The sequence below is a fragment of the Oryx dammah genome, unplaced genomic scaffold, assembly GCF_014754425.2.
Source record: "Oryx dammah isolate SB20612 unplaced genomic scaffold, SCBI_Odam_1.1 HiC_scaffold_13, whole genome shotgun sequence".
In the NCBI taxonomy this organism is placed as follows: domain Eukaryota; kingdom Metazoa; phylum Chordata; class Mammalia; order Artiodactyla; family Bovidae; genus Oryx; species Oryx dammah.
Window position 1 is genome coordinate 39,342,891 of NW_024070197.1, and position 14,198 is coordinate 39,357,088.

At 53.3% G+C, this 14,198-nt stretch overlaps 1 protein-coding gene across 4 annotated transcripts; it reads right to left on the minus strand.

Moving 5' to 3' along the window:
- Positions 1-231: 231 nt before the first annotated feature.
- CX3CL1 (C-X3-C motif chemokine ligand 1) lies at positions 232-13,470 on the minus strand. 4 transcript variants are annotated; one of them, XM_040253919.1, is made up of 3 exons: positions 13,262-13,469; positions 6,907-7,027; positions 232-4,585 (listed from the first exon to the last, which is right to left on the minus strand). In XM_040253919.1, exons 1-3 carry the CDS (start codon positions 13,329-13,331, stop codon positions 3,475-3,477), a joined length of 1,302 nt encoding a protein of 433 aa, XP_040109853.1. In that variant the 5' UTR covers positions 13,332-13,469; the 3' UTR covers positions 232-3,474. The 4 variants fall into 4 exon arrangements, with proteins under 4 accessions (XP_040109853.1, XP_040109854.1, XP_040109856.1 ...); XM_040253920.1 differs by having other exon boundaries at positions 13,232-13,469; XM_040253922.1 differs by lacking the exon at positions 6,907-7,027 and having other exon boundaries at positions 13,262-13,470.
- Positions 13,471-14,198: the final 728 nt, after the last annotated feature.

Consider the following 14,198-nt stretch of genomic DNA (forward strand, 5'->3'; position numbering starts at 1 on the left):
GGAGCACCACGAAGTGGAAGGGGTGGTAGAGAACACAGGACTGTCACCCTGGCCTGCTCCGTTTCAAGGGGCAGCCAAGGCTCAGGCCCTACCCACTGTCATCTTGGGGGCGACAGCACACAGTAGAGCTGAGACCTTCCGAATCACTTGAGAGAAAAGTGGGCTGGTGTGTGTAATTTCCTGTTTCTTAAGTGTTGCCTCTAATTGAAAAAAAAAAATTCCATGTAGACATCAAACCTAAAATGCCTCTAATGCAAAACATTCTGATATTTAATAAACTACTAGCAGAGAACAAAAGATCTGTCGATTAAACTGTGACAAGTCATTGACTGTAAGACACATCTCAATTCCAAAGGTATTACAACGTGAAAAAAGAAATGTGTATCTATGCAATTATTTGTTCATTCGCTCAATCGTGTCCAAATCTTCGAGACCCTATGGACTGCAGCATGCCAGGCTTCCCTGTTCTTCACTGTCCCCTGGAGTTTGCCCAAACTCGTGTCCGCTGAGTGGGTGATTCCACCCAAACATCTTGTTCTCTTTCTCCTCCTGCCAGCATCAGGGTCTTTTCAAATGAGTCAGTTCTTCACATCAGGTGGCCAAAGTATTGGAGCTTCAACTTCAGCATCAGTCCTCCCCATGAATATTCAGGACTGATGCAATACTCTGTAATAAGCTGGACTTGGCCTTTGGCAATTTGCACAGTTTCCAGTCTACACAACTGTACAGAGCACCTCGTGATGCCACCTTGGGCACTGGTGGTTCACACTTGAGTCACACCTCTGAGTACCCAAGTCCCTTGAGAAGTAATCACTCTTTGATCTTTATCTGGACCAGCAGTGAGTTGAGGCTGTAAAGAGGAAAATGTGGCCCCGTTTGCTCCCGTGGGTCACTAGATCCCTAATGGTGATACCAAGGCTCTCAAGATGGTGGCTTAGTAGGCCTGGGCAGTGGGAGGGGGCAGAGTGGGGGACTTCATAAGGGAATCTAATTCCTGCCAGGGATGGAAGCTGCTGGAAATCTCCCACCTGGTTTTTTAAAATCTTAAAAACATTTTTAAATTTCTTATAGTGGAGTATAGTTACTAAGAATGTTGTGTTAATTTCAGGTGTAGAGTGAAGTCTCACCTGATTTTATGCATGCCCAATGTCACATACCTGGGCAGAGCAGAACTAGGCTAGAGGCTCAGCCGTCCTCACCCCTGTCCCAGGGCCCCTTCTCCTGCTGCCCCTCTGCCCCAGGGGTCTCCAATGCTTCCACAGAGAGTCTTTTGTTTATTTGGGCCACACTGCCCTGCAGCATGCAGGACCCCAGGGCCAGGGATCGAACCAGTGTTGTCTGCAGCGGAAGCACAGAGTCATATCCACTGGTACACCAGAGAAGTCCCACTTCCCCAGAGAGTCTTGGCTCCTCCTTTGTTCCATCTTCCCAGAGGCCCCGATTGCTGAGTCTGACCCAGGAAAAACAACTATATTAGACCCACAAAACTTTTCAATTTTATTAGTAAAATATAAAATGGCACAGACATTGGCGATAGGGTTGGAAAAGCAAAAGGATCAACCAACTCCTTCCAAAGCCCTCCCCAAATTGTCTTTATCCCTGTCCTTCTCCAGAGGACCTCACAAAGTCTGTGGAAGGGGGACCGTTGTCCCCAGCCTCATTATCACAGGTGGGAGCCCCATCACAGGAGCCCCATCCCTTGAAGGCTCCCCATCAAGAAGAACCCAAAAAGTGCATTCAGATCTGCTGTCCTCCTCTCTGAGTGGTCAGAGTGCCCCCAACCCGAGTCAGACCCTCACGGGCATGGAGGAGGGCCAGGCAGACAGGGAAAGCTGGCTTCCCTCTCTCTGGACCGGAGCCGCGTATGCACCCTCTCAGCATCTATCTGCAAAGGAGCATGCCGCTTGTACATGGAAGAGCCTGGCCCATGGGAGGCTCCTCTAGAGGGGTGCAAAGAACACCTTCAGAGACCACTAGAGGGAGGTAGGGAGCTGCCACCAGAGACCCTGAAGGGTGGGACTTGCAGGTCCAGCTCTGATGGTGGGGTGCTGGCCAGTCCAGAGAGCCTTCAGCCCCACCCAGGCCTGCCCAAGCCTTCAGTGCCTGAAAGGGAACCTCTGACATCATGCCCACAACTTCCCCTCCCCTGCCCATCTCTCCCCACAGGACAGAGTCCCTTTCAGAAATAAACACGGGAACCTCAGGTTTCCATGGTGGACTCTGATCTTATGGAAATTCCTGGCCCTGCCTGTGGTGGGGGCAAAGGGGAGGCAGGAAGAACTCAGAGTGCAGAGGACAGTGTTTTCAAGGAGTGAGAGGTGGAAGAGGAAACCAGGCCACAGAAAAGAAAGAGAAAACACTGGACTTGGGTCCCTCAGGAAGAAGTGGAGGAGGAAAGGGTGTGGCTACTGCCTGCAGCTGCTCCCTGGCTCCTTTCTTGGAGCCTGCAGGCCTCTGCTCCTCCTACAGCCTGTCACTTGTGACCTGGTAGGCTGTCACAAGTCATGGAGGGGGGTGGGGTGGGGGCAGGACCTCCTGGTCACAGCATCCAAGGATGTGCCTGTCTCACTGATGGTTGAGAGCATCTCTACTGCTGAAGGTTGAGAAGCTGTATCCAGGGTCTGCAGAAAGGGGTCTCTGGATCAACTAGTGATGCCTGACAGGGATAGACGTTATTGCCACATATCTACCATCCCTCTTCCCTTTCACAGATGAGACACCAGAGGGATGAATGTCTTGATGGACTGGTGAGGGCCTGGGACTAAACTCTGCAGTTCAGACTTTATATTCAATGTTCCTTCATAGATGCGGAGGTGGGGGGTGGGGTGGGGGTGGGGCTGGTGAGGGTGGAATCCAAGCAGCAGATTACTTCATCTCTCATTCCCAAAATGCCTGCCCAAGGGCAGAACCTTCGCTGGGAGCAGTCCCAGGAAACACCACACTAACCTCATGCAAGAAAAGACAGGTCCCCGCCTGGAGCATGGGGTCTGTACAGGGCCCATGGAAAGCTAGCACCGCAGGTGGCCGGGGTGGCTGGCGACCGCAGCGGGACCAAGAGACGCGATGAGGTCTGGGGGAGTGGGCAGGGGAGGCCTGACCTGAGGCTCATTTGCGAAATGGGATGCCCGCAGTAACACAGGGGGAGTGGGTTAAAGGGGCCGGGCACTCAGTAAATAGTTGTTCACGGGGGCTGGCATGGTATCTAAGGGACCCTCTAACCAGCCAACAGCAGAGGGGCGTTTTTTGTCTTGGGACATTGGAGCGAGCTGGGGAGGCCACCTGCTCTGTCCACAGTAGGTCACGAATGGTCAAGGGTGGCCTCCAGGAGCTGGGAGCAGACCCACCCAGATGGCCTCGCCTCCCTGCTCCAATCATCCCAGCTTGGGCCAGGCCCCTGGGTGAGGGTGAGTGTGAGGATGGGGGACCCTGGGCCGCTGAGCTGAATGACTGGGCGGACGCGGGCAGGAGGGGACCTCACACTGGCACCAGGACATACGAGCTACTGCCACAGCTCCGGGGGACATAGCAGACCCCTTCCACCACATCCCCCACCATCTTGCGGGGGCAGCTCTGCAGTCTCTGGTAGGCAAACATGCCCACCCCCAGGCAGAAGAGGAGACCAAGGAAGGCCAACAGCCCTACGGCCTGCCTTCGAGTGGCCACCTGGGAGTCGGGCACAGATGTCATAAGGATGCCCAGACTCTGGGGGCCTGCGGTGGTGAAAACGGGCTCCTTGGCCTTGGGGAGCTCCTCAGTCTCGGGGGCCCAGCTGCCCGAGGCCAGTGCATCCATGCTGGGGGTCCCTTCGGAGGCTATAGGGACCTCAAAGATGCTGGACACAGTGGCCAACCCCAGGAAGGCCTCTGTGTGAGCTGAAGAGGGACTTGTTTCTTTGGACCCTAGAGAGTTCTTTGATGAGTCCTGTACCTTGATTCCCACAGTTAGGCTTCCAGGCCCACTGCTGTCCTTTAAGACAGTGTGGGAAAGAGTCGGGGCCTGGGTGGAGGGGACCGGGGTGGAGGGGACCGGGGAGGGGAGGGCCTGGGTGGAGGAGACTGGGGTGGGGAGGGTCTCGGTGGGGAGGGTCTGGGTGGAGGGGGCCTGGGTGGAGGGGGCCGGGGTGGGGAGGGTCTGGGTGGAGGGGACCAGGGTGGAGGCGGCCTCAGAGGCTTTCCCCTCAGTCCAGAGGCCTGCATCAGGTTGGTTGGCAGCAGAACTCTGCCAAGACGTGGTGGTGGTGACGGCAGCCTCGTTGATAAGCTCAGTTTTCTGAGTCCCTCCATCTGGAGCTTTTGAAGTGGAGGAGGACCTGGTCCCCATGGAACCAGCCACTCCTGGCGAAGTCCCCAAGGCACTCTCTGTCCCGAGACCACTGCTCTCGCCTGTGAAGTTCACCTCTGAGGCAGCAGACCAGTACATCTCTCTGACGCCCAGGGTGGTCCTGGGCTCACCCTCACCGATTTGCCTCTCGAACGTGCCGCTCTTTTGAGTCACAGCAGCCTTGTGGTCTAGTTGCTTCATGGCTTTCTGGACCCATTCCTCCTTTGGGTCAGCACAGAATGATTTACCCTTCACAGTCTTCAGGCTGCAAGGAAAGAAGACAAGGGAGCCAGTGATGCTTAGATGCCACATGGAGTAGGAGCATCACACAAAATCTCTGCAGGTGAGCCGACCTGGCTGGAAATCAAGTCCCCACCACTTACTAGCTATGAGCTGTGAGCTTCTTCACCAAGGCAGCTCAGCTCACAGAACTTCTGTGTTCTCACTTGAGAACTGGAAAGAGTCCTGTCTTCTGCAGGGTGACCAACCATCCCAGAAAAACTGGGACTGAAGGGGTCTTTTTGTGAAAATTTCGGCAAACCAGGACAAGTTGGTCACCCACTTCTGTGTTATTGTAAAAAAATTTTAAAGATGTAAAGCACCTGGTTCAGAGTGCATGAATGAGAATTCACTTGCTCAGCCATGTCCAACTCTGTGCGACCCCATGTACTGATACGTACCAGGCTCCTCTGTCCATGGAATTTTCCAGGCAAGCATACTGGAGTGGATTGCCATTTCCTACTCCAGGGTATCTTCCTGACCAGAAAGATAATAAAAATGTAAGTCATAATGTCATGAATGTGAAGATGAACGTGAAGATGCTGTGAGTTTTCTGATTGGGAGATATCCCAGGTGTTCTCTGCCACGAGGTATGTGACTGGCAAGCTTGGTGGTGGAAAAGACTCAATGTCATAACCTCCTCTTCCTCCTCTCCTTCAGTTGAAGGCTGCCCTCTGGACCTCTCTCCTCTCCTAGAGTGTATCCTCAGGCTACAAGGGCCCCTAGCATGCTACAACTCTCTATATGGTGGCCCTGATGGGACCCTCAAAGTGAAATGTGAGTGAAAGTGTTAGTTGCTCAGTCATGTCTGACTCTTTTTGACCCCCTGCACTGTAAACTGCGGGGGCAGCTGTCCATGGAAGGATCCTCTGTCCATGGAATTCTCCAGGGAAGAATATTGGAGTGGGTCGCCATTCCTTTCTCCAAGGGATCTTCCCAACCCAGGGATCAAACCCAGGTCTCCTGGATTGCAGGCAGATTCTTTACTGTCTGAGCCATCAGGGATGCTCAAAGCATACTGGAGTGGGTGGCCATTCCTTTCTTCAGGACCCTGAGTTCCATCCAAATCTTGAGCTTCCTTTGAAGCCTGCGTGTGGCTTAGTACCAAGACCACAGCTCAGAGCTGGCTGCTCCACCCCTGCTCCACACCCTGGCCTGTGCTCCACATCCGAGAAATTTTGTCTCGTTAAACTTCATACCTTTTCTGCAAAATGGCTGCTATATACACCCCCATTTTACAGATTAAAAAACTGAGGCTTAGAGGGGTAATATAAATGTGCCTGTCTCCAATATGTTAGGAAGCCAGAGAGGTCCAGAAAGCGAGCATGACCCTGAAGGACCCACAGGCGCAGAGCTGCCCCAGTGCTGTCATCCCCTCTCTGGAACATCCCACTTCCCCCTCGCCTACAAAAGAGAAGCAGACATGTAGGGTAGCGTGGGGGAAGTGAGGTTTGACAGGTGAGCAGAGGTCAGGCTGTAGCGCACTTGCCCTCTTAGTAATCAGTGGGAGGAAGCACAATTTTCTTTAGCTGGGCCCCTGCTTCGAACAGGCTGTTTCCTGTTGCCAGGAGTCAGGGTCTGGCTGAGACTGCTTTAGGACCCAAAGGTCAGTCCTAGGGAAAGGCCTGAGGGCTGGGCGACTGGGCAGTACCCAAGAAGGACCCCAAATGAGCAAGCAGCCAAGATGGCCAGGAGTCCCAACACCCAGAGGGGAAGCTGGCTTGGCTTGACCCCTCCCAGAAGTCTGAAGTCTGAGAGGGATTCTGTTTCCTTATCTGTTCAATGGAGATAATAATCTTGGCCTCTCCTATTGTCAGCAGCTTCCAGGCACACTGCCAAGAGCTTTAGTTTCACTATCTCCTTTCATTCTCCTCAAAACTACCCATTTTAACAGATAAGGAAACCAGAGCCCAGAAAGTAGATAAGATCACTGGGGCCACCCAGACTGTAAGTGGTAAAGGCAGCGTTCACACCAGGTCTGCTGGCATCTAGAGCCTGCACTTTCAGAACACCATGCTTTTCCTCTCCCATGAAACCCAGCAGGTTCCAGTGCTGCATAAAACACTCTTTGGCCCAGTAGGAATTACCAGCCCGGGTGGCTTCTCCAGGCCATTCAGGAATGCCACGGCTCACGTTTGCTCAGGGCACGGATATTAAGGTCAGAGAGAAGGCCCGCAGGTCAGGAGCAAGAGGAACACTTGCTGAAAGCCCTTCGCCAGGAGCCCAGTTTGGGGTGACAGGATGGACATGGATTAGCAGAGATCAGGGGCCTGAAAGGAATGCAGAGGCCGAGAGGGCAGTACCTACATGACAGCTCCATCATTGCAGGACTCCCGATTTCGTTGGTAGCCGACTAGACGAGACACGGGAATCTTCTGGGTCATTTTGTTGCAGGAGAAGTTACACTTGTTCACACCGTGTTGCTGTCCTGACCCCACAGAGGCCCCCAGTCAGCCGGACTGTCTGTGGACATCTGGCTTCCCAGCCCCATGCCAGCTTGTCCCAGACGCACCCTCCTAGCCAGAACCAATGCCCCACACCCTTGACCTCAGCCCCCTGTCCCCGGCCAAACCTCTCTAGGCCTCAGTTTCCCTACCTGTAAAATAGGGACAGCGATAGAATCTACCTCACAAGTTTGTTGTAAGGATGGAGGAAAATGAATTTTTATAAAGCTCTTATTATCTGGCACATCTTGTTCAATTTTTAAAATTCAGTTGCTGGAGTGGGTTCACCAGGGGAGAGGAGTGTGAAACTGACAAGGATCTACCTGAGGTTACACAGCCAGCAAGTGATGGAACAGGCTTTCCTGCCAGGCCTGGCTCCCGGCCCTTCTGGACCCGTGACTGACCCGCTGCCATTCCCCTCAAAATGCTCTTACTCTAGTAAGTCACCTGCTCAACTCTCACCCCCTCGCATCAGGATCTCATCCCTCCATCTCAGCCTGATCCATTTCCACAGCCTCTGAGACGCCCCTAGATCTCTGTCCATTCACATCCCATGTGTATTCCCTGTATAGATAATGGTCACCAGGAACTACCGTAATGACACATATATATGCCCAGACCAAAAAAAAAAAAAACAACAAAAAACAACCATATAAAGGCATACATGCCACCAGCCCAAAGTAGCAGATAAAAAAATTTAAATATATAATGATAACCACCTTCTAAGCAGTGTGCTGAGTAGACAATCCTTTGTTCTGCATTAAGAGTCAGGATGAGGGTGGCTGTCTGAGTCCTGGTGGCTCAGTGGTAAAGAATCCACCTGCCAATGCAGAAGTCACGGGTTCAATCCCTGATCTGGGAAGATCCCAGATACTGTGGAGCAACTAAGCCCATGCAGTAAAACATTGAGCCTATGCTCTACAGCCGGGGAGCCACAACTACTGAGTCTTAGTCCCCTCTGGCCTGTGCTCAGCAATAAGAGAAGCCACCGAAATGAGAAGCTTGAGCACCACAAGAGAGTAGCCCCTGATCGCCTCAACTAGAGAAAGCAGAGTGCAGCAAAGAAGACCCAGCACAGCCAAAAAGTGAATACAGAAGTAAATAAATTGTCTATAAAAAGAGCCAGGATGAATTGGGAAGCAGCTCCAGAGAGGAACCAAATGGGCCGTTTGGATTCCCAAGACAAGCTGGGGGAGCAGCAGTAGGGAGGAGGGATAGAGATGGGGTTGTGCATGGGGTGGGGGCAGAATGGGATAGACGGGACCTTAAGATGGCTGGGTCCCACATGGAGCCAGACAGAAACCCCAGGACAGAATGACAGTGACTCAACAGACACTTGAGAACCCAGATGTTTTATATAAACATTCAAAGTGGTTTGCACTGCATCTCTACCTTCCCCTAAAATTTCCAGCAAAATTTACTCTACTTGGTATAAGTTCGAGAGGGGCAGGCCAAAAACTGAAGAGCTTGAGTTTCCGATCGGAGTCAAGGTCATTTGCAGCCGAAGCAAGACCTCAGAGGGTTTTGAAAAATCTAGAGGTTAGGACTTCCAGGGCAGTGGAGCCGAAAGAACAAACTTATTTTATTTCTGTTGGCAGGTCCCCAGTGATCCCTGGGGTTCCACCAGAACACACATCGCTCTTGCACAAAAACTTAATGCACGTGGACACAGAAAGCAAATAAGATCCGCCTTCCCAAATACAGGCATGCACGCATACCTTCTAAAACCTGCTGCCCCTTCTCTCATCACGCCCCCTGCCTCAGCCCACCCTGCCTTGTGGGGAGTAGGGGGAGTCAGGGCTTGCAAGGTCAGGGCCAGGCCATCAGGGGCATCACTAGTAGCCCCCGAGGTGGGCAGGGGGGCTCCCCGCAGCTGGTCCTTGAGTCACCAGCTGCCCTTTCTCTCTGAGGAACCAGGATGTGAAAGTTTCCTTGCTGCCTAGTCACCCTATTTTCTCCGCAGCAGGACCTCAGGATGACTCAGCAGCCTCCCCGGGTCCTGCTGAGCAGAGTCAAGAGTCAGTCCTCTGGACTGGAGTGGCAGGTGACTTCCGGGGGGAATCCCCAGAAAAATGGTGCCCCTGATGACCTGGAGCCAGGGGGAGGCTGCCCAGTGGGCAGGAGGGACAAACTAGGGAAGCTCAGCGCCCTCTTCTGACTCTGCATTCACTATGCCCACCTCTGGGACTTAATGAGCCACAAAGGCAACCTGTCTCACAGTCCCCACCCTCTGCCCCGGTGCCTGATGGCCTTGGCCGGGTTCTCTTCTCGCTTTTGCCTGGGAAGGTGGTGTAACTAACTGAGCGGGCTTTCCTTCTAGGAACTGAAGTTTTCTGTTCTGTAACTGGGGATAATGTCTCAACCAGCCAGTCATCTGTTAACTGTCATGTGAATGCAGGAGAACAGGGACCTTGAATGCCTTGGTGTCACAGTGTTTCTCATCATCAAGTATAAGGTGGATATAAATATTCATTGAATGAAATAAAGTCTCAGTCTACTTATCCCTCCACCCACCTCCTTACCCGTCTATCCATCCATCCATTTATCTGCCCCCTCTTGTCAATCTGCTACCCATTCCCTGCCACCCACCTGTCTACCTCCCACCCACCCTTACTCACTCTAGTCCATCAATCTACCCATGCCCCACTCACCTACCTACCACCTGTCCACCTAGGCACCTTCCACCCCCTTCATCTACCCATCCCTCCATCTTTCTCCAGCCCACTCACACATGCTTCATCCATCCATCTACTCCCTGATTTGGCCAACATCTATTTGAGTTACTTTTGAGTATCTACAAAGACCCAGGCCCTGTTGTCCTTAACTCTGAACTCCTTCTCCCAGAGGTGCTGATGCTGAGCTCGGAGAGAGTACCTCAATCCCAATAAATGCTATCAGATCACCATGTTCACTTGGTCAGCCAACAAATACTGACTTGCCTCTAGCCAGGCCCTGTGCAGAGCAGAGGGATGAAGAAGGCTCATCTCAGCCTCAGAAGTCTCTCAACCTGATGGACGGCTAAGGCAGAACCACAGAGTATCAGGACCTTTCTTAGTAGACCACCTATGGTGTATTGGACCCTAGCTCAGCCCACACACATCTGCTGTCATTAATTCCTGCAAAAAGATTACTTTCATCCTCATTTTAAAGATGTGGAAGCTGAGAATCAGAGAGGTTTAATGACTCGCCCAAGGCCACACAGCTGCTTAGTGGCAGATCTGGCTGAGGAATCCCAGCCCCTAAGACAATCCACTATTCTAGGCTGCCTTAAACGCCAAGAAAAAACACCATGTTCCAGAACAGACCTCAGAGTAGCTGCAGTTTACATGAGGGAGAGACCACCTCCAACTACAAGTGATCAGAGGAGGTTTCTTGGAGGAAGTGTACATTAGGCTGGAGCTCAAGGACTGTTCGGAGGGTTATTGGCAGGAAAAGATGGGAATGGTCTGGGTCTCTGGGTTTTTGGGTGATAGAGAGAGAGCTTGAACCGTTACTCAGCTGTGTGTCTCAGACGAGTCACTCAGGTTCTCTGAGCCTCCCTTCCCTATAAAATAGACATGATAATAACTGCTTCATGGGATGGTTATGAGAATAAAGCTTTTAAAATATCTGGACCCTTAGAGCAGGGTTTTCTCAACAGCAAACACCACTGACATTTTGGACCACATGATTCTTTGTTGTGGAGGCTGTTCCATGTACCGTAGGATGTTTGGCATCACCCCTGGCCTCGATGCACTAGATGCCTGAGTACCTCCCAACCAAAACGTAACAACCAAAAATGCAGCCAAAAATTGCCACATGTCTCCTTGGGCGCCAACTCCAGCACTGAGGACCACTGCCCTAGAGATACCCACATGATTCTTTCCCCTGCCTCCCTCAATGCCCCCTTCTCCCCTGACTCCCTACATAAAATCTCAACATCTTCCATACCACCCTTTGATCCCTGTTTTTTTTTAATCACAGCATTTTTTTTTCCTTCTAACAGACCAAATCCTTTACTAATTCATTTTGAGTATTATCTGTCTTTTCCAGTTGATATTCAGCAACCCCAAGGGCTGGGATCACTGGCAGTTTTATCCACTGATGTGGCCCCAGCACCTAGAACTGTACCTGGCACACAGTAGGTGCTTATCTACTAAACGAATCAACAAAATGCACAAGGAAGCCACTTTGCACATGTAAAATCCCAACCAATGGGAAATAGAGGAATTTTTAATTTAGATTCGACCCGGGCCTGGATCTGACACTCTCGATTTATCCTCCTCTGCCTTTCCCACCCACCCCTACTGCTGGGGCAGACGGCAGCAGCTTAATTCAGTTTTTTTTTTTTCCCTCTTTCTTGTCAGAGCTTGAGTGGGAGTGAATGCGTCACTGCTCAGGGAGGAAAATTCTCTGTTCTGACTTGTATCTGCAGGTTTGTTATATAAAGCAGAGAAGCCTCCTGCCTGACACAGCCCCGCAAACCCACATTTGGGAACTGACGCAGCCACCCTGCACCAGCCAGGGCGGTAGCCACAAAGTCCCCAGCTCCCCCTCTCTCCTGGCCTCTCCAGCTTGTAGTCCAATCCCTAAGTCCTGTAGGGGCTCCCAGGGGGTCTCTCTGAGCCACACATGTCAGCGTGGCTAAGAATTTCCAAGATGAACCTGGCCAAATGCTCAGTTGTAAAGCAGGAGAGACGGAGTCTCAGAAAGGTCAGAATAATGGGAATATCTCCCAGCAAAACCATGTCCAAGATTAGGGTGGGCACCTGATGGTTTTGAAGCCTCAAGCTCCTGGATAGAGCTTCCAGAGTGCCCCCCACCCAGGATCCCTCCTCCATCCTAGCAGAGAAGACCTCCCCCCAACCCAGCTTAGTAGAAGCGGTCCACCTCTTTCTCCCACTTGCCAAGTGTCCTCAGCCTCACCACGCACATATAGGCAATAGCTATCTTTAAAGGTGCAGTAGCTGGAATCAAAGAAGGCAATACTGTACTTAGGGTCACAGCTATGGCCAAGCAACCTCCACACGACTCCTCATCTTCCAGTCCTCACCGTCCCCATACACCTCAGGGCTCAGGGGTTCAAGCCCAGGAAGCAGGAAGGCCAGTAGCGCTTGGCCTGCACCGTCTCCACTCGCCTGCTCTCTGCCCCACCGGTGGCTTTTCCCCAAACAGAGGGACTTGGGGGACAGTACCAGAAGCCAGAGACTGGTGCTCATTTTCCCAGACTGGCTGTGTGCCCTAAGGCAGCCTCCCGCCCTCTCTGAGCCTCAGTCTGCCAGATGGCCTGGGTATTCCCAAAGGATAGGGCTGACTCGAAGAGCTCTTGAGGGCAGTGAGCTCCACAGACGCGGCGCGTGCATCCGCACTCCCTCCTGCACCCACTCTTACCCTCTCCTGTCCTACTTGCTGGCTGTGAATCTTCAGGTCAGCTTCTCAATCTCTTTGGGCCTCCATCCTACTCATGTTGGGTGGGATCGATACATCATGCCCTCCCAGGTCCCAGGCTCCAGAAAGCAAGTGACTGGAGGTGAAAACATTTTCTAAACTGTGCTTTGGAGGAGAAAGACAGTACCCTGAGGAGGGAAAGGGGGGTGGGGACAGACATGGGCAGAGGGATTGGGGGATAGACCAGAGGCACAGTGATGAGCCCAATTCATGAGGTGCAATGACCTTGACCTCCACTGGTCCTGGGTCCCTTCTCCTTGGGAGGCGTTGAAATTGGGCAGGAGAAAGTCCCAACTGTGGCCTGGCTTGGGGCCAAGCCGAGACTACGGGAATCAAGACCGAGGTTTACATATTAACCCCGGAAAGGGAGATGAGCCCACGGTCTGCCAGGGCTCCATCCGAGTGCCCACCGAGAGCCTCCTCAGGCTTCCCACCACCCCCATTCTCCCGGCATCCCGCACCTGGCATCTTCTGCTGCCCACACCACCTCCCTGCACTGCCAAGTGGTCACCACCTTGCTCACTGGGCCAGGCAGGGACAGTCTCTGGTGAGAGTAAATTTTTCCAGCCGGAGGGCAGACCACACAACCAGAGAGGTGTCCAGCCACATCCCCCCTCACCCCCACACCCAGCTCCTACTTCCCCCACCCAGCATATATGTCAAGAAGGGGCTGCCAGGGATCTCAGCCTTACCCAGGGAAGGCTCTGGGGGCCCTGATGTCAGGCTTGAGGGGCAGAAGTGGGGCTAGGGGCTCCCCTTACCTCACTCATGCCTGAGTCCACCCCACTCACCGGCTAGCAGCGCAACCAAATGGCAGAGGACAACCAAGTAGGGCAGCCACAAGAGAGGCGGAAGACCCATGGCTGGAGTGGGTGGGGGTCCAGGGGCTCCAGGCAGGCGGCAGGGGCCCTTGTCGAAGCTCAGTGCTTGTCCCCTGGCCGCCTGAGCTCTGCTGCAATTTATAATGGGGCTCCTCTGCCTCCGCCTCCGCCTCCAGCCCCCGCAGGCAGCAGGCAGGCGGTGGGAGGGGAGAGGAAGGGAGCGTGTGCAGCAACTGGATTCCTCAGGATGTTGCCAAGGAACCGAGCGAGCAGCTCCCTGGCTCTGGGTGGTGGGGGAACTGGGCTGGCTCCGCATATGGGGATCTGCCTGGGAGGCTGGAGCCTGTTAGGGTTCAAAGGGCTTCCTCTCCTCCCTCTGCTGAGGCTGCCTTCCTACTGGGAGCTGGCACATGTCCTAGGGTCTGACCTGGGGCCCTCGCTCCTAAGTGGGCTGAAAACAAAAGGACAGAGGACTGGAGAGTGCCGGCGGCAGGCAGGCAAGCCAGGAGGACTCAGGGGTCCCACCATCTGGGGTCTGATAAAGTCTCCCCTGGTCTGGGAGGGAGCTCTCCGATGCCAGGAAGGACCTCTAACCCTTAACCTCTCAACGCCCCAGCACCTGGGGGACCTTGTTCATCAAGGTGTTCCCCGAGGCCAGCATGGAACCTGGCAAAGAGTAGGGGCTCAATACAGCAAAATCTTGCGGAAAGAAAGAGGCAGCCCCACTTCACAGGGGCAGATGGGGAAACTGAAGCCCTGAGAGGGGGCCAAGTCATTCACAGAGAGCATCAGAGAGGAGATCCCACCGCCCCCACCACAGAGAAGAGCAGGCAGGCCCAGGGGGTGGGCGGTTCAGGACATGGCAAAAAGCCCCGGCCTCCCCACCTCCATCCTCACTACCTCTCCT

Excerpts from the sequence above, each read along its gene's own strand:
- CX3CL1 (XM_040253919.1), bottom strand. The coding sequence starts at position 13,331 with ATGGGTCTTCCGCCTCTCTTGTGGCTGCCCTACTTGGTTGTCCTCTGC. Across the intron at positions 7,028-13,261 it reads TTTGGTTGCGCTGCTAGCCG|GACAGCAACACGGTGTGAAC; the intron begins GTGAGTGGGGTG and ends CTGTGGGGTCAG. Across the intron at positions 4,586-6,906 it reads TGCAATGATGGAGCTGTCAT|CCTGAAGACTGTGAAGGGTA; the intron begins GTAGGTACTGCC and ends CTTTCCTTGCAG.